General features: G+C 40.8%; 1 protein-coding gene and 1 non-coding gene across 9 annotated transcripts in view; both read right to left on the reverse strand.

Annotated features, from left to right (window-relative positions):
• IL1RL2 (interleukin 1 receptor like 2) overlaps nt 1–21,689 on the reverse strand; it is a 36,848-nt gene extending 15,159 nt beyond the window's left edge. The window contains exons 1-6 of one of the 8 annotated variants that reach the window (XR_004915935.2): nt 21,266–21,538; nt 20,739–20,807; nt 19,675–19,909; nt 16,990–17,185; nt 11,414–11,573; nt 7,417–7,491 (exon numbers count right to left, since the gene is read on the reverse strand). Coding sequence is in view for 7 of the 8 variants with exons in the window: in XM_036087785.2 (XP_035943678.1) it covers nt 7,417–7,491; nt 11,414–11,573; nt 16,990–17,185; nt 19,675–19,909; nt 20,739–20,807; nt 21,266–21,464 (934 nt within the window). In the remaining variant the exon portion in view is untranslated. The other 7 variants (XM_036087787.2, XM_078056721.1, XM_036087785.2 and 4 more) reach the window with 7 other exon arrangements.
• TRNAK-UUU (transfer RNA lysine (anticodon UUU)) lies at nt 14,232–14,304 on the reverse strand. Its single transcript has one exon. It is a non-coding gene; the product is annotated as a tRNA-Lys (tRNA).
• Nucleotides 21,690–22,679: the final 990 nt, after the last annotated feature.

A 22,679-nucleotide genomic window follows, 5' to 3' on the forward strand; every position in this document is an offset into this window, starting at 1 on the left:
CTTTACAAAGTATTTCACAGCTTAACAATAACCCACAACCCTCGGACCAAGTATTTCACATGCATTGTCTTCTTCAGTCTTCCTATCTTCAAAACAATCCTACAATCAGGAAAGAGGAGGTGCTGTAAATGCCCATTTTACAAATGAGAACACTGAAGTTCAGAGAGATTGGTGACGCCCAAGGTCACACAAGAGAGAAAGAAATGAGACATGAACGCTGGTTTTCTATTTCCAAATCCAGTGATATTTCTACTTCACCAATCGTGACCCCTCTCCTGACTCCACCGCACACATTCACAAATTATATTTAATAATTTTATATTTTTATTTGATTTTTCTATTTATTTTCTATTTTTATTTGATTTTGCTCCATGAGCCTAATATATCCCATCTATTTACTCTACATAAAAAATTACTTTATTTCTACACAGTCTACTTCATGTTTCTTTATTCTAGGTGGAATTTATTTTTTCTAATTTGTTTTTTTTTTTTTGAAAGATTTTATTTATTTATTTGAGAGAGAGAGAGGGAGAGAGAATGAGAGAGAGCACAAGTGGGGAGGAGAGGGAGAAGCAGGCTCCCCATGAGCAGGGAGAGAGATGCAGGGCTCAATCCCAGGACTCCAGGACCACAACCTGAGCCGAAGGCAGAAGCCCAACCAACTGAGCCATCCAGGCGCCCCTAGGTGGAATTTATTTTTCAAAAATCATGAACTATAACACATGTATAGTAAAAAGTATAGAACATAAATGTAAAGCACACATCCATATCACCTTCACCCCATCAGGAAAACAGCATATTGCCGGGACTCCAGAAGCCTCCCACATGCCCCTGCCTACTTTATACTTTATCACTTATGCATTTGCTCTTGAACTGTAGCTTCTGTTGCCCACATTTTGTTTGTGATGCTGATCCGTGCTGCTGCATGTAGCTGACTCCATTCAGATAAGAGAATGCACTAGCACTTGTTTATTTCTTGTACAGCTGCTATGCACACATCTCATTGCTGTAGTGTTTGCCTCGATGCGTAAGGCTGCTGTGAGCTCTCCGCTGCATGCCTCCCGGGGCACGGTCCACACCTTTCTTGTATACACACCCTTGTACATGACGGTGCACATGCCTCTCTATCTACCAGTAAAATCGGTAGATCTTAGGTTATGGGTATCTTCGACTTTAAAGGAGATGCCGAATCGTTTTCCAGCGCGGTTGTACCTATTTACCCTTCCACCAGCCGTGTAGGAGAGCACCTGTTACTTTACCTACTCAGCAGTATGTGGTGTTGTCAGTCTATTTATTTTCGCCAGCTCGATGTGTGTGTTGGGACATCACACTGTGGCTTGAATTTGCATTGCCCTAGATTGCACCTGCCGCAGCACGTTTTTAGACCTTCATTGGCCGTGTTGATACCCTCTGTTGTAAACTGTCACAGCGGTCTGTCTCGCCTTCTGGTAGGTTGACTTGTCTTTCAATAAACGGAAGTTACTATGTTTACTATAGTCATACTTATCAAATTTTACCTCAAGACTAGTTATTGACTAGCATGTCTTTATTTTTTTTAATCTTTCCTTACCCCAAATCATGAAGGATTTTTTTTCTAGAAATGCATCATTTTGACTTCTTTAGATCTACAACTCACTGGAAATTATTTTTATAAATAGTGTGAGAAAGGGGTCAGGTCTTTATTTTATTCTTTATCCCATTGTCAAGTTCCATTTATTGAAAAGATCACACCTTACCTAGAGCAGTGTCAACCTTGCCAAAATCAAGTGTGTTTTATGGTGGATCTATTTCTGGGCCTTCAATTCTAACCCGTTGTCTATCTTTGCATCAGAACTACACTGTCTAAACTACGGTAGATTTTTCATAAATCTTGAAATCTGGTGGTACAACTCCCCTCAGCTAGTCCTTTTTCATTAAAAGTGTCTTGACTATTATTCAGTCTTTACTTTTTTCCATACCAACATTATAATCAACCTATCAAATTCAGCAAAAACTAAAATCTTTTGAGATTTTGGCTCTCCCTCAAAACAAAGGACAGATGTTTAATAGTTCAGTCTTAAGTGTGTTGTTTCTTCTAAGGGCTTCTAAAGCAGATTTTTAAAAATCAGATTAAGGACATTCCCTTACATTCCTAGTTTTAAAAGTTTTTTTTTTAAATAATAAATTCCTAGTTCAGGTGTTCTAAGTGACTTTGCTGTATCTATGAATGTATTTTTTCTTCTTTAATTTGTTAATGTAAAATAAAAGGAAGACTTACCTAATATGAAGCAACCTGGCATTGCTTCATGTAAGCCCAACTGAGCCACAATGTATCATCCTTTGGGTATGCTGATAAAATAAATTTGCTAATAATGTGCTTAAAATTTTTCATCTGTGTTGAGGAATGAGACTGGCCTGAAATTTCCTTGTCCTTGTTGGGTCTGACTGTCAAGATTTTCCGGACCTAATAAAATGCGTTAACGACTATTTCTTCTTTTTCTACTTTGTGAAACAATTTGTTTAAATCTGTCAAATTTCTTTATTAAATGCTTTGTAGAGTTCACTAGCAAAGCCAAGTGGATCTAGAATTCTGTTTGTGGTAAGATTTTACATTTCTGGTCATATGTCTATTCTGAAATCTGTATCTTCTTTTGCCAGATCCTTTGTGCTGATTTTTATGGAAACTGCCCATTTCTTTTTAGATTTTCAAATTGTTTGGCAATAGGTTTTCCAGAATATTCTTTTATGACCTTTTTCATGTGTATATTATCTATGGTGATGGCCTCTTTTTCCTTCAGATTGTGCCTTCCCTCTTTTCTTAATCATTCAGGGGGTTAGCAATCACATTCCACTTTTCAAAAAAAGAACTTCTTTCTCTGTTAATCACTCAATTGCATGTTCATTTACTATTTCACTATTTTCCGCTATTACTGCTCACCTCATGTCTTCCATTTCTGTTGGATTTATTTTGCTTCTCCTTTTCTGTCTTCAGGGGTAAGCGTGTAGCTCATGGATATTTCAACTAGCTTCCTTTTCTAATTCAGACTATCAAGTATGTCCTGATCAAATCTTTGTATCCCACCAACCTCGGTGTAATCTTTTCATGAGTATTCATTGTCAAATTATTTTCTGATTTCTATTTTTATCCATGGGCTATCTGGAGGGTTTTTTTATTTGATTGTTTTCCAACCTATGCAGTTATTCTAATTGTCTTTTTATTGCTTATTTCCAACTTCAGTGTCTTATGGTCTGAGAATATATAGTTTATATGATTTCAATCTGTTGGATTTTGTTGAGACTAGCTTTATAACCCAATATATGGTGGATTTTATTAAACATGTCTTTTTTTTTTTTCTTTTTTTCTTTTTTTTTTTTTAAAGATTTTATTTATTTATTTGAGACAGAGAGAATGAGAGAGAGAGAGAGAGCACATGAGAGGGGGGAGGGTCAGAGGGAGAAGCAGGCTCCCTGCCGAGCAGGGAGCCCGATGTGGGACTCGATCCAGGGACTCCAGGATCATGACCTGAGCCGAAGGCAGTCGCTTAACCAACTGAGCCACCCAGGCGCCCTTTTTCTTATTTCTTTTTAAAGATTTTATTTATTTATTTGAGAGAGAGCAAGCACGAGCTGGGGGGAGGGGCAGAGGAGGGGGGAGAAACAGACTCCCCACTTGAGCAGGGAGCCCCATGTGGGGTTCAATCCCAGGACCCTGGGATCATGACCTGAGCTGAAGGCAGACACTTAACCATTGAGTCACCCAGGTGTCCCTTTATTAAACATTTCATTGTGCCTAGAAAGAATGTGTAATCTGTAGTAGATGGGCTCAGGGCTCTATAATATGAACATTAGGCCATTTGTTGGGCACATTTTGTTTGTCGTTATAGGGTGTTCTGTTTGCTTTGTTCTACCAGCTACCTTGCAAAGTGTTGTTATTATTATTCCATTATTAGTGTGGACTTAATTTCTCTCCGTAATCCTGAACTAACTTTCTTTCTGCACGTGTACACACACACACACACACACACACTTCTAAGGCCATGTTATTATGTATCTACAGGTTCACCATTGAACTTTTAATCATTATGAAGTATCTCTGTTTACCTCTAATAATGCATTCTGCCTTCAGATCTACTTTAATACTAGTATAATTATACCAACATTATTTTGGTTAGTGTTTATAACATATATCATTTTCTAGTCTTTTCTCTTCCAGCATCTTGTAAACAGCCCAGAGTTTTGATTTCTTCTTTCAAATCCAGTATGACAATCTTTATTTGGAGCATTTAGTCCATCCTGTAATCGGTGATATATGTATGTTTAAATCAACTATCATATATATATGTATATATATATATATATATATATATATATATATGTATATATATATATTTTTTTTTTTTTAATTTGTAGCATCTGTCCTATATCTGTCTTTTCCTTCTTGCTGTCTTTTGATTCCTTCTTTTGGATTCCTTCTTAACCTTCCTCTTGATTATTTTTTATTATTCCATATAAAGCTGTATTTTTGAAATTATTATTACTTTAGTGTTACCCTAAATATTAAAACATAGATCCTCGAACTTACCAAAATCTGATATTATTGATTATTTCTATCGTCTTCTAAGAGAATGTAAAGTATTAGGATGCAATTGCATTTAACCTTCTCCCAGCAGACAGGCAAATGCAGTTGTGAATTCTAATTTCATACATATTTTAAATTCCATGAACAATCGTCATTATTATTGCCTCATTCAGTCAAGATTCATTTGGATTTACTCACATATTTATGCCAACATTCGCTCCTTCCTTCCCTCCTACAAAGCTGATTCACGATCTAGAAACATTTCCTCCTGCTTAAAGAACACTGGAGTAGCTCCTTTAGTGTAAGATTGTGGTTAGCAAATTTTGTCATTTTTAGTTTGTCGTATTTTCACTGACTATAAAATTAGCATTTTTTTTTCAGCAGACAACCTCCATTATTTCCATCAAAAATTCAAACAGTGAGCTTACTATTGCGCACAGAGGATTTTTTTTTCCTTTTTCCCCTAACTTTTAAGATATTTTTCCTTTGTTTTTCTGCAGCTTCACTTTGGTATTTCAAGGTGTAGGTTTGCCTTTATTTGTCCTGCCGAGTCTCCTTAGCTTCCAGAGTCTTTGGATTAATGTGTCTATCAGTTTGGAATATTCTCAGATTATCACCTAAATAATACTGCCTCTGCTCCCCTTTTCTCTTTTCTCTTTCTTCTGGGATTACAATTACATACATGTTAGCTCTGGGTATCCTCTCTCTCTAACCTCTGTACTTCCTATTCTTCTGTCTCTTTGTGCTTAATCATAGGCATTTTCTCCTGACCTATATTTTTGTTCAGTAATCCTTTTTTCAGATGTCTCATATGCCATTAAACCCTTCATTGAGTTTTTGGTTTTGGTTATTGTACTTGTCAATTCTGATATTTTATTTGTTCTTTTTCGAATCTGATATAGTCCTTTTTAAAAAGTTTGCAGTGTCTTTTGAAAATTGCAATCATGTCTTTTCCTTCCTTGCACATAGTAAGCACAATTAATATCTATCTATCTATCTATCTATCTATCTATCTATCTATCTATCTCTGGGGCCCTGGGGGTCTGTTTCTGTTGTATGTGGTTTACCATCCAGAATTTACTGAGTCAAAAGTTATTGTGAAGGTTCTGAATGCATATTGGCATTTCCTCTACAAAGTTTATACCAGTCCATTCATTTATTTAGCTATTAAGCAACTATTTCTTGAGTATCTGCTTTGTTCTAGAAACTGTTCTGAGCACTGGTGATATAGGAAGGAACAAACCAGACAAAAAGCCTGCTCCTAAGGAGCATTGACTCAAATAGAATTAGAGATACCAGGACAAAATATGTGAGGTAGTGATAAGTACTTTACCAAAAATAGAGAGAGCTCAGGGGATAGAGCATGATGGTGGGTGAGGTGTGCTACTTTTTGTTTTTTAAGATGTTATCTATTTATATGAGAGAGAGCAAGAAAGAGAGCATGAGCAGAGGGAGGGGCAGAGGGAGAAGTAGGCTCCCGCTCAGCTCGATGTGGAGCTCAATCCAAGGATTCCAAGATCATGACCTGAGCAGAAATCAGATGCTTAACCATCTGAGCCACCCAGGCACCCCAGAAGTGTGCTGTTTTAATGTGGTGGTCAAGTGAGATGACATTCATTGGCGACCTGATGGAAGTGAAAGAAGGGACCATGGAGCTGTGTGGGGAAGAGCATTTCAAATAGAGGGAACAGCAAGTGCAAAGTCCCTGAGGTGGAGGTGTGCTTGAGATGTTCAAGGAACAGCAGGAATACCAGGGGGATCAAGTGTGAGCTTACCAGTGTGAACACTGGTAAGGGGAAGTCAGCCATGGAGGCCCATGTTGGGAATGCAAGGACTTTGAATTTTATTCAAGTGAGTGGGAATTTTATTCACTGAGTGAGATGGGAAACCATTGGAGAGCTTTAAACACAAATGTTTTAAAAGGAGCGCTCATATTCATGGCCAGTAATGTATTAGAACACCCTCTATATTATCCTTGCTAATATTTGGTATTTATATTTTTAATCCTTACCAATTTCATAGATACATATCATTTTTTTGTGTGCATTTCTTTTATGGTGGATGAATATATTTTCATATTTTGTTAGTCTTTTTTTTTCTTCTGTGAATTATTCATTTGCCTCTTTTGGATTATTCCTAGTCCTTGATTTGTTGATATTTAATGATATTACCTGTTTTTTTATGTCTCTGTTCCAAACATTCTCTCCTAGTTTGTCATCACATTTTCACTTTACCATTTTTCCTGTATACAGATATTTACAGTTTTTATGTGAGTCTAATTTTTAATCTTCTGTGATTTCTTCCACTGATTTTATGTGTAGATAGTACATCATTCTGAGGTTAGATATAAATTTATCTCAGTTTTTAATGGTACTTCTGTGGATTTATTTTTATATGTTGTTCCTTGATTCATCAAAAATGTATTTTTATGTCTGATATGAGGTAAAGAATGAACTACATATTCTTCACATTTAAAAAGTTACACTAATATCACATATATCCTAGATCTCTCTCTCTACACATGCTTAAATGCCACAAATCTTTACTAAACTGTTGTATATTGTAGGATATGCTTATTATTTTCCATTATGTTGCTTTAATCTTTCTATTTGGATACAAATACCAGTATTTACTTACTGTTGCTTTATAATTAAACATACTTTACTATTCACTAGAAAAGATTTCTATTTCTTCTATTCAATTATTTTCCTGCTAAATTTTTCCAACATTTTTCAACATGAATTTTTAAAATGCTTTGTCAAGTTTCAGGACATTCGATGAAATTTAACTGGTTTTATATTAAATATTTATATTAATCTGCCCTTAGTAATTTCAATGGCTTTGATAATTTTACTCACCAAGTTGTACTTCAATTGAATTGTTTTTTGGATAAATGATTTTAGGAATTCTTCCGGCATATCCATTTGTTTCTGCTAAGAAATCATACCCACATGAAATTGCATTAGAATCATGTATGATACATTCCCACCTATTTATCCAATGACAGTGCAAAGAAAACATGGCACTGAGCAGGACTTTAATAAGCATGAGTCAAGGAAAGAAAAAAACTCATGGCGTGATAAACTACCACCTCATAAATGCATATTTTTAAACCATAAATAATTGAATGCTAAGGGAAAACCCTAAAAGCTGGGCTACCAGGAGAGTTTGCTTTGCCGTTCTATATTTGGTATAAATATAAACTGATGAGGTCGTGTAATAAAATCTCATTACCTAATAATCCAAATACAGTTTGTAAACAGTGGCTCTAAGCCAAGCTCCGGTCTAGGTCCCAGATAGAGAGAGAGCAAGAGCCAATGTTTTATCTTCGGTCCCGCTGTTCCATCCTCCATCCCTGCTTTTCTGTATTCTTTACATCCTGTCCTCTTCTGTTCTTCAGCTCTTCCATTCCTTCACCCTGCTGTAAGACTCTTTCCTCGTGTTGACTTCCCAGCCCTTTGTTTTTCTCTACTTCTTCCCTTCTCCATTTACCCACCAACATCTAGTAATCACCTACCTAGCTCCACATTCGTCCTCTATATTTGGGGTGGGATGCGGAGACATTATAAGAGGGAAGCTAGGAAAATGCAAAAACATGTGTCTTGTATAATGACAATACTATGTGCACATTCTACAAACTCTTCAAGTTCAGTGTGTCCCAAACAGAGGTCATCACGGGCCAGTGATGTACCACTTTGCACTAGATTGCACACAGCTCAAATCTGGAAGTCACTCCAGGCAACAGTTCTTCTCACCTATTCAAATTATCAATCACGAAACCAAACTAATTTCAGCTCCTAACATTTCTCCGTGTGTGCCTCCTTCTTCATGGCTAAACCCTCTATTTTCCACTCTCTAGTCTTTCATTGGTACTCTTATTCATATCCACCTCTTCCGTTACCATCTAAAGGACAAGGACTTTGAAAGTTGCATCTCCAGACCTTTCTCTAGACCAGGACCAGGCCAACTTGATATCTCCACATGGGCACCTCCAAGTACTCAGCTTACCCATGATCAAACTCATGATCTCACTCCTAAATCCAGTTTTCCTCCAGAGTTATACTATTTCATTGAATAATATCATCATCTAGTCTGTTGCATATGCCAAAAGGCCTAGCTCCCTTGACTTTGCCACATCCCTTATCCCATATTCAATCCAACAACCCCTGTGGGATTCACCTCGTCAGATGCCTTGAATCCATCCACATGTATCCATCTCCAGTGCCACCATGTTGCCTGTGCCTACCTGATATCTCACCCTCATTTCTGTACCTGCCTCCTCCCTGCCACTCCTAACTCTATAGGGATCGTTTCGTGCACGGCAGCCACCCTGAGCTTTCTGGAATGTAAGTCACATCATGCCACTCTCCTGCTCTCAATCCCTCTGGCTGCTTACCACTGTTCATAGAATAAACTCCATACTCTCTGCTTTGGATTGCATGCTCCTACCAATTCTTGGCCCTGATTACTTCTCCAGCCTCATTACCTCACATGACCTCCCCCATTCAGCATTGCTCCAGCCTCCCTGCCTACTTCCCATTATTCACACATACCATGGTCTATTTTGTCACAGGGCTCCCTCAATCTGGAAAAATCTCGCCCACTCCATCACTCAGTTAATGCGTCCTGACCGGCAGCATCACTATTATCAAGAAGCTTTCCCTGACCCTCTGCCTTCTCAACAGGTCCTTGTCTGTTCAGTCTTATACTTTCCATTCCTTCATGGCATTCATCTCCTTGGTAATTACACATCTCACTAGCAGATTATCTGATTTATCTCTGCCTCCCTTCCCTGCTCAGACTTCAAAGCTCCATCAGAGTGGTGGTCATGGCGGCTTTCCTCCTTCTTGTGCTCTCTCTACAAAGCGCAGGACCTGACCTTATTAGGCACTCAGTAAAGAGCCACTAAATTACTGCCCGAAGAAGAATCCCCTGCCACTTCCACTCAAGTTCAGATGATCAGCACTCTTATCAATACTGGGTATTGCAGCAGCTGCCAAAGTGGCCTACAGGCTTCAAGACCCTCCTCAACTCTTGCTCAACCATCTTGAGACTGGTCTTGTCCATCACAAATGCAGCCTCGTCGCTCTGCATCCAAGGGCTCTTCAGGGGCCGCATGGTAAAGCCTACATGTAATTGGCCCCCTAAACCTTGACCTTATTTAACTCCATGGCCTCAGCTCCCACCACTCCTTACCTCATGCTTAGGTTTGCTCTAACAAAATTAGTTTTAGGTCCAATACAAACTATGCTAGTAGACACTTCTATGCTTTGTCTTATAGTATTCTCTCTGCCCTGCCTCACACTCTTTACTTTTATAAATTTGACTCATCCTTCAAAATTCAGCTGAAAAGCCATTTCCTCTTGGAAGCCTTCTAAGACCATTTACTTGCCACCCCTGTGGCTAATTCTGATTCTTTTCCTGGTCCCCCAGACACTATCTATAACTTTATTTATAACTCTATCCTTACTACATAATGTGAAAATGATTCATTTATATCTATAACTCCACTACCACCAGGATGACAGCTTCTCAATAGAAGAAATGATGGGTTTTTTTGTTTTTTTTTAGTTTTTAATTATTAGGTTCCAACAATTGGGGCATATACTAGATCATAAATAAGTGCTTATTGCAACGACACGATATACAGACTATTGAACTCAATGACCTCTTGAATCCCCTATGGGATTTACTTGAGGTAGTCTTCATTTTGCCTTTCAAAGAATTCCTTCAGCTACCAGTGGAAAACTAAGCATGATAGTCATCAACCATTCAGTTTATTAAATGGGTCTGTGCCTAGTCTAGTCCAGGCACTGGGCTAGGTGTGGGAGATTCAACTCTGAACAAGACAAAGGTCTTTTTTGCCTACATCTGGAGAGCTAACAGGTAACATAAAACCCAAGAGCATAAAAATCATGAAATGTAATACAATTAATTTTCTTAATTAAAGAGTTCTGGGTGGGAAGCAGGAAGCCACCCATGCTGAACACATGCCCCAAGAGAGCCATGCCATCAATAAATTGCTAGGTACCACCCAGTACATTGAAGTCTGACAGAAATTAGTGACAGACATGATGGTCCAAGTCAAAGAAATATTCAGTCTTCAGTTCTTTCTATTTAGATGAGTCAACATAGAAGACAACTGTCTACTGACAAAGGAGCAAAAGGCAATGTAGCAAGAACTCCTTGCTGAACGTGTTGAGAAGAAATGCTCATCTGGGCACTGAAAGTCTTTGTCCTGGCCCGGTTTCTGTCACTAACCAGCTTTATAAGCTTCCTAAGTCACCCCTCCTGGGTCTCTATAAAATTAATGGCTTAAGCTAAATTATCTTTAGGGTTCCTTCTACCCCGAAGATTTTGTTTTCAAATCTCCAGGTCATATGTTCAAGCAAACTGGCTGCTCTGGGTTGAGAACTGATGCCCCATGAGCATCAAGTATCCTGGAGCCCAGTCCAGAGACCTTGAACTCTGCATGCCCTGGGCAGGGGACGCCAAACCTGGAATGGCCCAGCAAAGTAGTCACACCAATGATGGCTGAGGGAAATAAGAGTAACAATAATATCTACCACTAGATGAACACCTATACTTTGCCAGGGACCCCAGTACCCACTTTACATACATGCTTTCATTTAATTTTCATACCAAGAGTGTTGGGTATTCTGTTTTTCCAGATGAGGAAACGAAACTGCTCATGCCTTTTGCCCTCTTCTTTCTACCTCTGATTCTAACAATGGCAAGTCTGAGAGCCTGCGGACCCTCAAGAAAATCAAGATCAAGAATCACTGTTGCCCAAAAAGCCAGCCATCTCACGCAAAGCCAAGAGGAAGCCAAGGCGATGGATATGAGCGTACTTACCGATATTCACCGTGATGCTGTTTAAAACAGTGTACTGTCTCCCTGTGTGTGTCAGTCGGGCTTGACATGCGTAGCTCCCTCCGTCCTCTGCTGAAACATTGCTCACCGAAAGCTTTGTTTCCCAGGAAATAAACCGTTCTCCTTTAATCTCTTCACAGCCCTAAATACAAAAGTATATATACATACATAAATGAATTCAAAGAGTATTTTGGTGTATCAGTTACATTTCTAGTTAGCCCCATCCTATGCACCGTGGGGAGATGCAAGAAACATATGTGATCCCCAGGGTAATTTATAATCTAACTGAAGACAATATCTATATCTATAGATATCAATAGGTAGATAGAAAAATAGATAGATAGATAGATAGATAGATAGATAGATAGATAGATAGATAGACATAGATTTGACAAAGAATATGTTACAGGCTACAGTGAGTACTATAAATATTAAGTCTAATGAAAGTTGAAAGGAAAGAGGCCTACGTGAGCTAGAAGGCAGACCACACGGAGGAAGATTGCATGGGCCCACAAAGGAGTGTGGTAGGGGGGTGTGAACAGGCAGGAAAGCCCTCCACTCACATGGGCCTATATCTCCCAGTGGACCACCATCTCATGGCACCAAGGCCCTATGCCAAGACTGCAAGCCCAGGTGATTAATGACCGCTTCTGCTGTGTTCCAGGCCCAAATACACCTCTCCACAGAGGTCCAAAATAATTCTTCAAGAACATTCTGCTTGGAGGCCTGAACAACAGTCAAAGTATGCTGGCTAGGCTTATGGACAGACGTCACGTAGCTTGTTATATCACCCGTGTTTCCACAGCATCAACAAGAACAACTGCATGCCAAACCAACTTGAGGCCTGGTTAGTCTCAGGAATGCCTTTCTCACTTGCCATCCTCAGCAACCACTCCCAGGGCAGACCTCACCATCCACTGGCAGGACACTGTCAGAAGCTCACATTCTCATGCTCCTTCCATCTCATAGACCCACTTCTGAACTCTCTCAAAACTTTTCCCCTCTCTCAAAATATTTCTTTGCTGGGGCGCCTGGGTAGCTCAGTCAGTTGAGTGACTGCCTTCGGCTCAGGTCATGATCCTGGAGTCCCGATCGAGTCCTGCATCGGGCTCCCCACTCAGCGGGGAGTCTGCTTCTCCTTCTGACCTTCCCCCACTTCATGTTCTCTCTCTCATTATCTCTCTCTCAAATAAATAAATAAAATCTTAAAAAAAAAAAAAGTTTCTTTGGAAAGTGCCACTCTACAGAGTGAGTTCTTGAATTATTGAGTCTGCTTATTCATTCAAGCATTCAGGTTTCTGCTCTTTGCTAGGCTGCGAGAGGCCCTGTCATTCAGGAATAGGATGGAGTCCTTGTCCTTAGAAAGCTCACAATCCTAATATAGAAGACAAACTTATAAGCCCTAATAAAAATTTAATTGCCCAAGTGTCCAGCTCTCTCATCACTGAGTCAGCTGTAGCTAGCTCAGCATCAGAGCCCGTTCATCACCACTGGAACAGTGTGAATGGATCCACCTTGGAAGTGGAAATGCAATCATGCCAGAATGAGCATTTGTTTATTTACAATGCGAATTTCTAGAAGTCTTACATTATTCCCTATTTGGGAAACCCAATTATAATTGGACAATTGCTTACCAAGTAGAATGGGAATTACTAGTAAGAGTCAGATGGGTGAAGGCATCAGATTCCAATAATGTGGTGCCACCTTCTTTAGAGTAGGAACAAACAAAAAGTATTGAGTCCTTGACTATGAAAACTGCTCTGGAGAGAGCTTGGAGAGGGGCAATCCCTGGGCCTCCCTTTCTATGTTTCCATCATTGACCAGTCCCCTTCTGATCAACTCATTCTTTCTTTCAAGATGTACAAATATTTAATCATATTAAAACCCAGCCTTGATAGCTGAAGAGCCATTCTGGCCCTTTACGGTAACTAAGACTGCTTCTACTGTGATCCACCAGAGCATTTTAGAGTTTAAATTCTCATAAGGCCTTGATTTTTATTTAAAAATTTGTGGGCGACATCTCATTAAGATTTAAAGTTAAAATATTAATACCAATAGCAGCCAACATTTTAATATATTTTGTCTTTCAAGCACCAAGAAGAACACTTTTGACCCAGCATGTACATTGGTTGGAGACATAAAATAGCCCAGAGCATTCTGGCTAAGGTGCAGGGCCTACAGGAGAGTGATGGAGATAGAACTGGTCAGGCAGCCAGGGGCCCAATCCCAGAAGATCATGAAAAGGGGATGAACATTGAAGCTTTTCCAGCAAGGGAATAACATGATTCCATTTGCCTTTGAGAATGATCTCAGCAAATATAGATTTAGCACACTGGCAAAGCAGAAATCAATGTATTGGGAAGTAATTTGGAATTGAAAAAAAAAAAAAAACCTGGAGACATCACTGCATTTCCAAATGTGAATACTTCACTATCTACGAGAATGGATATTTTAATACCTGAACCTTGTCCTCCATAACACCTCAATTTCAAGGACCACCTCTACTCTTCTCCATCTCCAATTCTCCCACCTACAAGCTGGACTTTGTCATGATCCAGAACTGCTATGTCTCTAAATCCCTAAAAGGAGACAGGAGACAGGATGCTTGAGGAAGAGTCTACAGAAGCCACGGAGAGGAACTGAGACTCACCATATCCTGAGAAGGCCAAAGCAGGACTTGGAAAATGGGTAATGCCGCAGTCAGAGCCAACTGAGGCTGAGGGGACTGTGGCCTGGCAACCAATACCCTCTGAACAGAACAGGAATACTGTGAGGGGATTTTTTTTTCAAGTAGGCTCCACGCCCAATGTGGGGCTTGAACTCACAACCCTGAGATCAAAAGTCACATGCTCCACCGACTGAGCCAGCCAGGCGCCCCCTGGAACAGGATTATTGTTAATTAAATTGTAGCCAGAGCCAATGTTAATAAGAGGATAATGAGAGAGAGTATGCAGAGCATTTATTATACATCCTGACACACATTAAATGAATACCTGTGTAATTTTTCCATTAGTCCAATAGTTGATACAAAAAGTGAAAAATACTGGAGGTAGGAAGAACTCAGAAGCCATCCACCTATTCAGTAGAAACTTTCTGAACTAAGGCTAATACCTAAGGGCCAGGTATTAGCCTTGCAAGTGGAGACAGCACAGGTGGTAGCTTTAAATTCGATCAAGATGAACTTTTCATGAATGGAACAGTCGATGTTTAGAACTATCACCAATTATTCTGAAGGTGATGGCTGACAAACTGATATGACAGTGCTTCTGACAGATCTATGCGTGTAGGGGACAAAAGCTAGAGTCAGGACTTGACAATGAGGAGCATCCCGGCCAAACTCTCTAGTTGTCGTCGGGGATGTGACCAAGCCATGTGGTTTGGTTGAACCACTAAAAGCAGGGTCCTAAAGAATGACTGAACCAATCCTCACTTCAAAGGATGATTCTCACAAGTTTACAACTGAGCCAAGCAAGCCAGACACAAAATGCTACATACAATAGGACTCAATTTCAATAAAGTTCATAAGCTGGCAAAACTAATCTATGCTATTATAAGTCAGGGGATTTGGGAGGCATAGTTTTTGGAAGATGGCAGAAGTGAACCTTCTGAGGTGCTAGTAGTATTTTTGTTCTTGACCTCGATAGATGGAAGGGGTAGCCAAAAGGTGTATTCACTTTCTGATGATCCATCAAGCTTGTCCAATTATGCTTCACGCATTTTCTATACATATACTATACTTCAATGAAAACTGTTCCTGCATTCCAAACATTGGTACCCAGGATATAGAAATATATAAAATCTCCTGTAAGTCAGTAATGAAATGGTAAAAAAAATGAAAAAAAATAAATAGGGCAAAAGACATGAATCACAAGTTCAGAAGAGGATTCAAAAACAGTCAATAAACATATGAAAAAGTTGGTCAACCTCACTAATAATTAAGGAAAAGCTAACTAAAACAAAAATAAGGTGGCAATTGTACCCATCAAACTAATTTTAAAAATATAAGTCTCATAATACAAAGTCCTACTTAAGGTTTTAGGGACCCCAGAATATTGCACAGGAGAGTATAAACTAATACAAAATTTTGTAGAGTAATTGGCAGCATCAATAAAATTGAATACTTTATTCATATACATACTCTACAATCTAATGGTTATAAGGCTAATCAGCATGTATCCTAAAAAAACTCACACATTGGCAAATGTGCATTAAAAGACAGGGATAAGGGGCACCTGGGTGGCTCAGTCGGTTAAGTGGCCGACCGTTTCGGCTTAGGTCATGATCTCAGGGTCCTGGGATCGAGCCCTAGTTGGGCTCTGTGCTCAGCATGGAGTCTGTTTGAGGATTCTTTCTCTCTCCCTCTGCCCCGCCCTCCATGCATGCAGGCACACACTCTCTCTCTCAAATAAATCTTAAAAAAAAAAAGACATGGATAAGGATATTCATTGCCATGGTCCTTGTGAGACAGGAAAGTGGAAACAAAGTAAATGAACACGAAGCATATAATAGAAAGGATGAACAAGGCCAAAATCTGATTCTTTGAAAAAAAGATAATAGAACTGACTACTCTCTTATGAGACTAATCAAGTGAGGAGTGAGAGAGAAATACATCGTAACAGGGATTAAAAGAAGAACCTTACTTCAGAAGCAGACAAGAAAAGAGCAAAGATGACAAACAGTTACGTGCCAGAGTATCTGGAATATTTAATGAAATGAGTGATTTCCTACAAAAAAAAGGAATCTTACCAAACCTCCTTCAGGAAGAAATGAGAAATTGGCATAAGGCTATCTCCATTAAAGAAAGTGAATCAGCAGATAAAAAGCTTTCCCCAGAGAAAACTCACCGCCCAGATGGTTGTATTGGCAAGTGCTGACAAGCAGAGAGTTACAGGAAAACTAATCCAATCTTAAGTAAGAATCCTGTGCTCCCCTGTGCCTCGGATTATGTCTTAAATATTATCATCTGCCAGGACAGCCAAGAAAAGAGAGTGTTGGAGGGTGAAAACACAAGTTGCAGAAAGGTGAGTTTAGGATTCCCCGTTTGCATAAAAATGGAAGGACAAGGGTATAGTTTCATTTGCTTGTGTAGCATTATACAAAAATAATGCAGAGAAAGCAAGCACCTAATCATGGCAGTCACAGGTTAGGAAAGGTGTGATGGGCCCAGGGCAAACAGAGCTCAGGAGTGGGGAGGGCACTTGCCAGGGATGACTTTTTATACTTTGGGATTATTGAATCATGGGCATAAGTAGTACGCATTCAAACAAATTAATTAATCTCTTCAGAAAAAAAAAGAATAACCAAGGAGAGTCTGAAAACTATAACTGTGGGGAGATGGTGAACACAAGTAACAAAATATTACAAAGCTGTAATAACCATTAATTTTAAAAACAATAATTAGCAGGGTAAAATTATCAGTAGCAATAGGCTAACAAATCTGTCTCAGGTACACAAATCTCTTTACCAATTCTGCCTTAAAAGATCCAACTTGAACCACAAAACAAGTAAATTTTAGAGAAGAAGAAAAATAGCAATAGGAAAATCATTTTGTGTTTTACCTTATACCACTTAAGGGAATCCAAAACACAACTCTGTGGGAAGTTCAGATGACAGGTAAGGCTGTCGTCCCTTCCAGCATGTAATATTTGTCTGTATTCATCCGATAAAATCAGCTGGCCATTTCCAGAAACACCACACCAGTATTTTCTTAATACAGTGAGGTTTACGGGGATTCTGTGACAGGTGTTTGTGCTGCTGTAAGAAAATGACAAATTGAAACCTCAAAAACTCAAACAACCACAAATCAAATGAAGCTGTGCATCTTCCAATCTTGCCAAATCATCAAGATACTGTGCAAGCGCCCTACCTCAGCCAAGGCAGGATGCGTCTCAGAAATCATTAATTACAAAAGAAAAGAAAATATTTCTATTGTGGAAACGCAGGACCACACCATGGCCAAGGGATCAGGCTGAACAGCACCAGTGAGGGGTAAATGGACACCGTGAGCCTCGGGGTGTGTTGTCCAAAGAGGACACAAACGATTTAACGTGGTACTCCAGCCGAGAAGGTTCAACCTCAACCTACGCATGAAGAAATATCTGGCAAACCCAAATTAAGGGCTAGTATATAAAATAATCGCCTGTACTCCTTAAAAATGTCAATGTCGTGAAGAACAGACGGAGGAACTGTTCCAGATGAAAAGAAACTGAAAAGACATGACAGCCAAGTGCAATTCATGAGGCCAGATTGGACCCTCTCCCGGAAAGGAAAGAAAAAAATTATAAAGAAAAATCGAGACAATTGACAAAATTAGCGTATGAATGGGGAATTAGATAAAAATATTGCATGATGGGTAGGATAACTATACTGTGATTATGTACGAGAATATTCTTGTTGATAGCAAATAGCACATTGAATTACTCCAGGCTAAGGATGCATACAACTCAAAATTTGGAGAAATCCCCAAAAACTATTTTGGAAAAAATGGTTTAGAAAAAACTATTGCATGTAAATATACATATAGAGTTGACCCTTGACCAACTTAGGCGTTAGGGGCATCACCGGATCCCTTGCGCTGTTGAAGATCCGCATAGAACTTTTGACTCCCCTGAAACTGAACTCCTAATAGCCCACCATTGACCGGAAGCCTTACTGATTACATAAACAGTGGATTAACATATATTCTGTATGTTATGTGTATTATATACTGTATTCTTAAATAAAGTAAGCTAGAGGAAGAAAATGTTAAGAAAACCATAAGGAAGAGAAAATACATTTATAGTAATGTACTGTATTTATCAAAAAATATCTGTGTATAAATGGCCCTGTGAACCTCAAACCCATGTTGTTCAAGGGTCAGTTGCATATGGAGAGAGAGAATTATAAGGTAAATGTGGCAAAACGTTAAATAAGAGGAATCTAGATAAAATGGGACTTTTTTATACTATTCTTGCGAATTTTGTGTGAATTTGAAATTACTTCAAAGTAAAAACACACAATTTACTAAGTATGTATCATCTCTGTATGTTAAAGATTTGTGAGAATTCACATTTATTTCATGACGGATAGCCTCTATGTCTACCTTCTATGAAAGGTTATCTTTCCCCGTTTACAGCTCCCAGATTTAAGTATTTCAAATCCAGCCTAGACATCCGGATGGAATTTGTGTGCCGTACAATCTCCCCCGTCTTACTTCATAACCTAGAGTCACACAAGACAGCAGACCACCACAAGACGTCAGCACCTGGGAAGAAGCCAGGAAATAGGGGCTCATGACCTCTCCCATTCCTGTAACACTGACAGGCAGAGGCAAAGACCACAGAGACAAAGCAGCAGAGGGAGAGCACAATCACCCTCCTGGAGTACCAATCTCACACATCATCTCCACTAATTGTCCCTTCAACTCTATCAGGCTGACATTTTACAGATAGGAATATCAAAGTTCCAATTTATTGCATAATTTGTTAAGGACGAGCACATCAGTAAGGGAGGGTAACAAAATTGAGGGCCTTAGGCAAAATTTATCCACAAATGTGTTTTATTTAAGCCACACACACAAAGCTTATTGAAAAGTTACACACACACACACACACACACACACAAACGCAATTTCCAGGCTCCCTTGAAAAACTGGAAAATGGACTTGAGCTGAATAGACCCCTGCCTTTGGTGGGACAAATGCTTTCTGGCTCACCGCAGCCCCCACCAGGCTCAACTGTCTCCCACCAGACCTGTGCCACTCACCTACACTATTTCCTAGCACAGGGCTCATCATGGGGCCTGGAACATAGCTGATGCTGAGTCACTCAAGTTCCTATCACAGAGCCCTTACAAAAAGGTGCTCAAAGGAGGTTTATTCCTATCTGGTTGTGCCGCCTGTCACACACACTTCCCAAATTCCAAGAAAGAAGGTAGCAATAATATTGGGAGAAACAGGTTTTTAAGCTGGCCTGGCTTGTGGCCTCATTTCAATGGGAAAAGATGCATCTCATGTTCCAACGACTGCTTTATAAATCTGTTCTGTTTTAAAATATGTTCACTGGAAACCATCTGGTAACAATTATAAAACTGTATTTTATTCTTCTCCCTGAATTTTCTACGTTTATTAAGAGTTTATTAAGAATTTTCCTAAAAGAATTGTATATGTATATAACTGTAACATTATATATTTTTACATATATATATATACATATATATATATGACAGACAGAGAGAGAGAGTTCTATTTTAAATGAGAAACTTACTTTATAACACAATGGTAGATCCCAGAGTCCTCCTGTGTCAGGGGGAGAAACAAAATCCAGTTTTGCTCCTGGTGAATTCTAGACTGTGTGTTTTTGGATATTGGGATTTTGTTAGGATATTTATACCATGTCACACGTACTTTCCCAGATGTTAGTGGCGGGTGCGTACAGTTAAAAGCAAAGGGCTGGCCTGCTGAAGGTGCCTCGTTTTGCATACTAACATCCTTGCATGCATCTAGGGAAAGAAAGGGGGGAAATCATGAAAGAGAACTCTAGTGTTATTGATTATTAGTTTTAACAAATGCCTCTTTAATTTTCTAGCCAACTTAAAATTTTACTGGAGAGTTTTCTCAGTGTGGGAGTTCCCTAAAATAGTCTGCTGATTTGAAAGCATAACTGGAAGTCCTTTGAATGTGTTCATAAAACACACTGACTCATCCTCCCCATTTGGAATGGTTTCTCTCTGTCCATTCTTTTCTAAGACCCTGAATCCCTTCATCCTCCTCCTTCAGAGTAAACGTTCCTATTCCAAGCCCTCCTTGTCCCATTTCTTTCTGCTCTGCCACCCAGCTATTTCACTCTGTCTTCACTAAAAGGTGTAAGTATACCATCCCAAAAAGGACTGTTGAAAAAAATCTGCTCATTTTAAAGTTCGTTTCTACTGAATTGCTTTGAAGAAACTGTGTTTCTCCTTGGAAGAAATCTGCTGTGTTGATGGTTTCTGTGTTTTTACCCTGGGTCATAAAATGACCCTCTGTCATATAAAATAGTATTATATCCATTTGAGCATTTTGACTCAAGACTTCCAAATTTGCCTATTCCCCCACCCCCATCCCCACCAAAGTCATCTCAAAACTCAAACGTGACACTGGGGCTGAGCATCAGATGCTGGGAACTGAAACTTGCTGTTTCCGCATTCGGACGGAATTCTGCCTGGTCCCCTAGGGTAAGTGTAACCACAAGGCTCGGGTGTCATGCGATCCCCCAGGGGTCTGCACAGGGGCTCTCGCAGAGCCGCAGGGAGGCAGGTAGGAGAGGGTGGCCTCTGAGGCAGCCGAACGTACCTGCTCTGACAAAGGGTGGAAGCGCGAGGGACACTCCGCAGAGCACCAAGGCCAGCATCCCCCGTTGGGCTACCAGGAAGAGAGAAGGTGGGAGGGGATGGGGCACAGTGGCGACAATGAATCTCAGAGATCCTAACCCAGGCCACTGGCCTTCCCTTTCTTCGTGGGGAGCCCTCCAACTCTGGCCCCACATTAGCCCGACGTGCCCCCAAAGACTCCCTCCTCCCCGCCCGAACCTCCTGAATCCCGGCTGGAAGAGGGATCAGCGGGAGAGGTTGGGAGACCCGGGGCCCGGGGACAGAAAGTCATGGTAGGGTGGCTGCAGGAGGGAGGCCCCCAGCCCCCGGGGTGCACCGTCACCTCTATCTGGCAGCGAGGCAGGGTCTGCGTCCTGCGCCCGGTGGGAGACACGCCACCCACCCCGGATCCCCACCTGCGCGTGGTCGCGCGTAGCCTCCCCTGCGCGTCCTTAGCCTCAGGGTCCCCCTGGGCCCGGCGGTCCAAACGGAGCCCCACCACCGGCTCACCTGGGAGAAGCCCTCTTAGGCCTACCTGGCAAAGGCCGGCAGGAAAGAGAGAGGAAGCCGGAGCGCCGCCGGACCGGCAGGTATAGACGGGAGCTGCACACCTTCGCCCAGAGACGGAACCCGCTCCCCCAAGGTCGCCCAGCCGGTCCGGGGCGGCCCCGGCGTCCTGATCTCCGGCCTCCGGGTCGGTCGCGCACATGTTTGCCAGCCACCTCTTTCCCTCCACACCTTTCCGGGGGTCGGGGCCCCACCCGCTTGGCTCAGCCGCACACTCCCAACCGGTGCCTACCTGCCCGACGGGACTGGAGCATGCAGGATCTTGGAAAGTGGAGAATCCGGCGCACAGGCACCGAACCCAGGTGAGGCGTTTCCATAGCATGCTACTTCCTTGCCACCGTGGGCAGGGCAGGCCTACCTTCCCCCAGGGGTTGCGTAGGAAGGAACCGGTGGCATCACACTAAGAAGTGGGTTTAAAGGCGTGTTACCTGATTTTCTGGCAGCTAACACGTCTTTCATGGGCAGTCATGTCTGCTTAAATCTATTCCGAATTATCCCCGTAAACGAATTCTTTCCTTTCCAAACCTCATCTGAGCAGTGATTACATGCCCTTCTCGGCCTATATAGAATGCCCCCAAGTGGCTTCCAAGGAATAGCCTTTATCTGCCGGAGCCGTGCTATCAACTTCTGTAGAGCAGACATCCCAGTGTGATCCTGAACTACCTGGAGCACGACGTCTGGTCCTGTCGGAAATTTCCAAATAAGATGATATCAAACAGGACTGTTGCGCTAGCCCCCAGGAAACACCCCCAGAGAGATCCCCCTGAGGGGCACTGGGACTTAGAAAATATATATAAAATGTCATCTCCATTCAGCAGATTCCCAGCCAAGCTCTATCTGGTGGTCTTTAGGGTTTTAGAGACGGGGGGGGGGGGGGGGGGGACGGACACCAGAGGAACAGGCCGGGAGTTCAGTATCTGCATTGCCGCAGCGCTTTCTGTGACGGCCCGAGGCCAGGGGATTGTTTGCTCATTTCTTCAGTCTTAAACATTATTGAGGATTCCAAAGTGCTTGTTTATGTGGGTTATGTCTGTCAATAGTTACTATATTAGAAATTAAAATGGAGAGCATGTAAAACATTTATGTTCTTATTTATTTTAAATAACAATAAATTTAACATAAATGTTAGCATAAATAGCGTACATCTTATGAAAAATAACTGAACTTTCCAAAACAAACAAAATTATTGAGAAAAGTTATATTGTTCTACATACTACCACATACCCCTACTTAGTGTTTGCAAATCTCTTTGGTGTGTGACCTAGTAAAAGACAGCTGGATTCCCATACCTTCTTCTCTATCAAATCTCTTAGGATGTAACATGCTGGGCAGCCTCTGAAAAAGTCCACAATACTCA

This window comes from Halichoerus grypus, chromosome 10 (assembly GCF_964656455.1).
Source record: "Halichoerus grypus chromosome 10, mHalGry1.hap1.1, whole genome shotgun sequence".
Lineage (NCBI taxonomy): Eukaryota > Metazoa > Chordata > Mammalia > Carnivora > Phocidae > Halichoerus > Halichoerus grypus.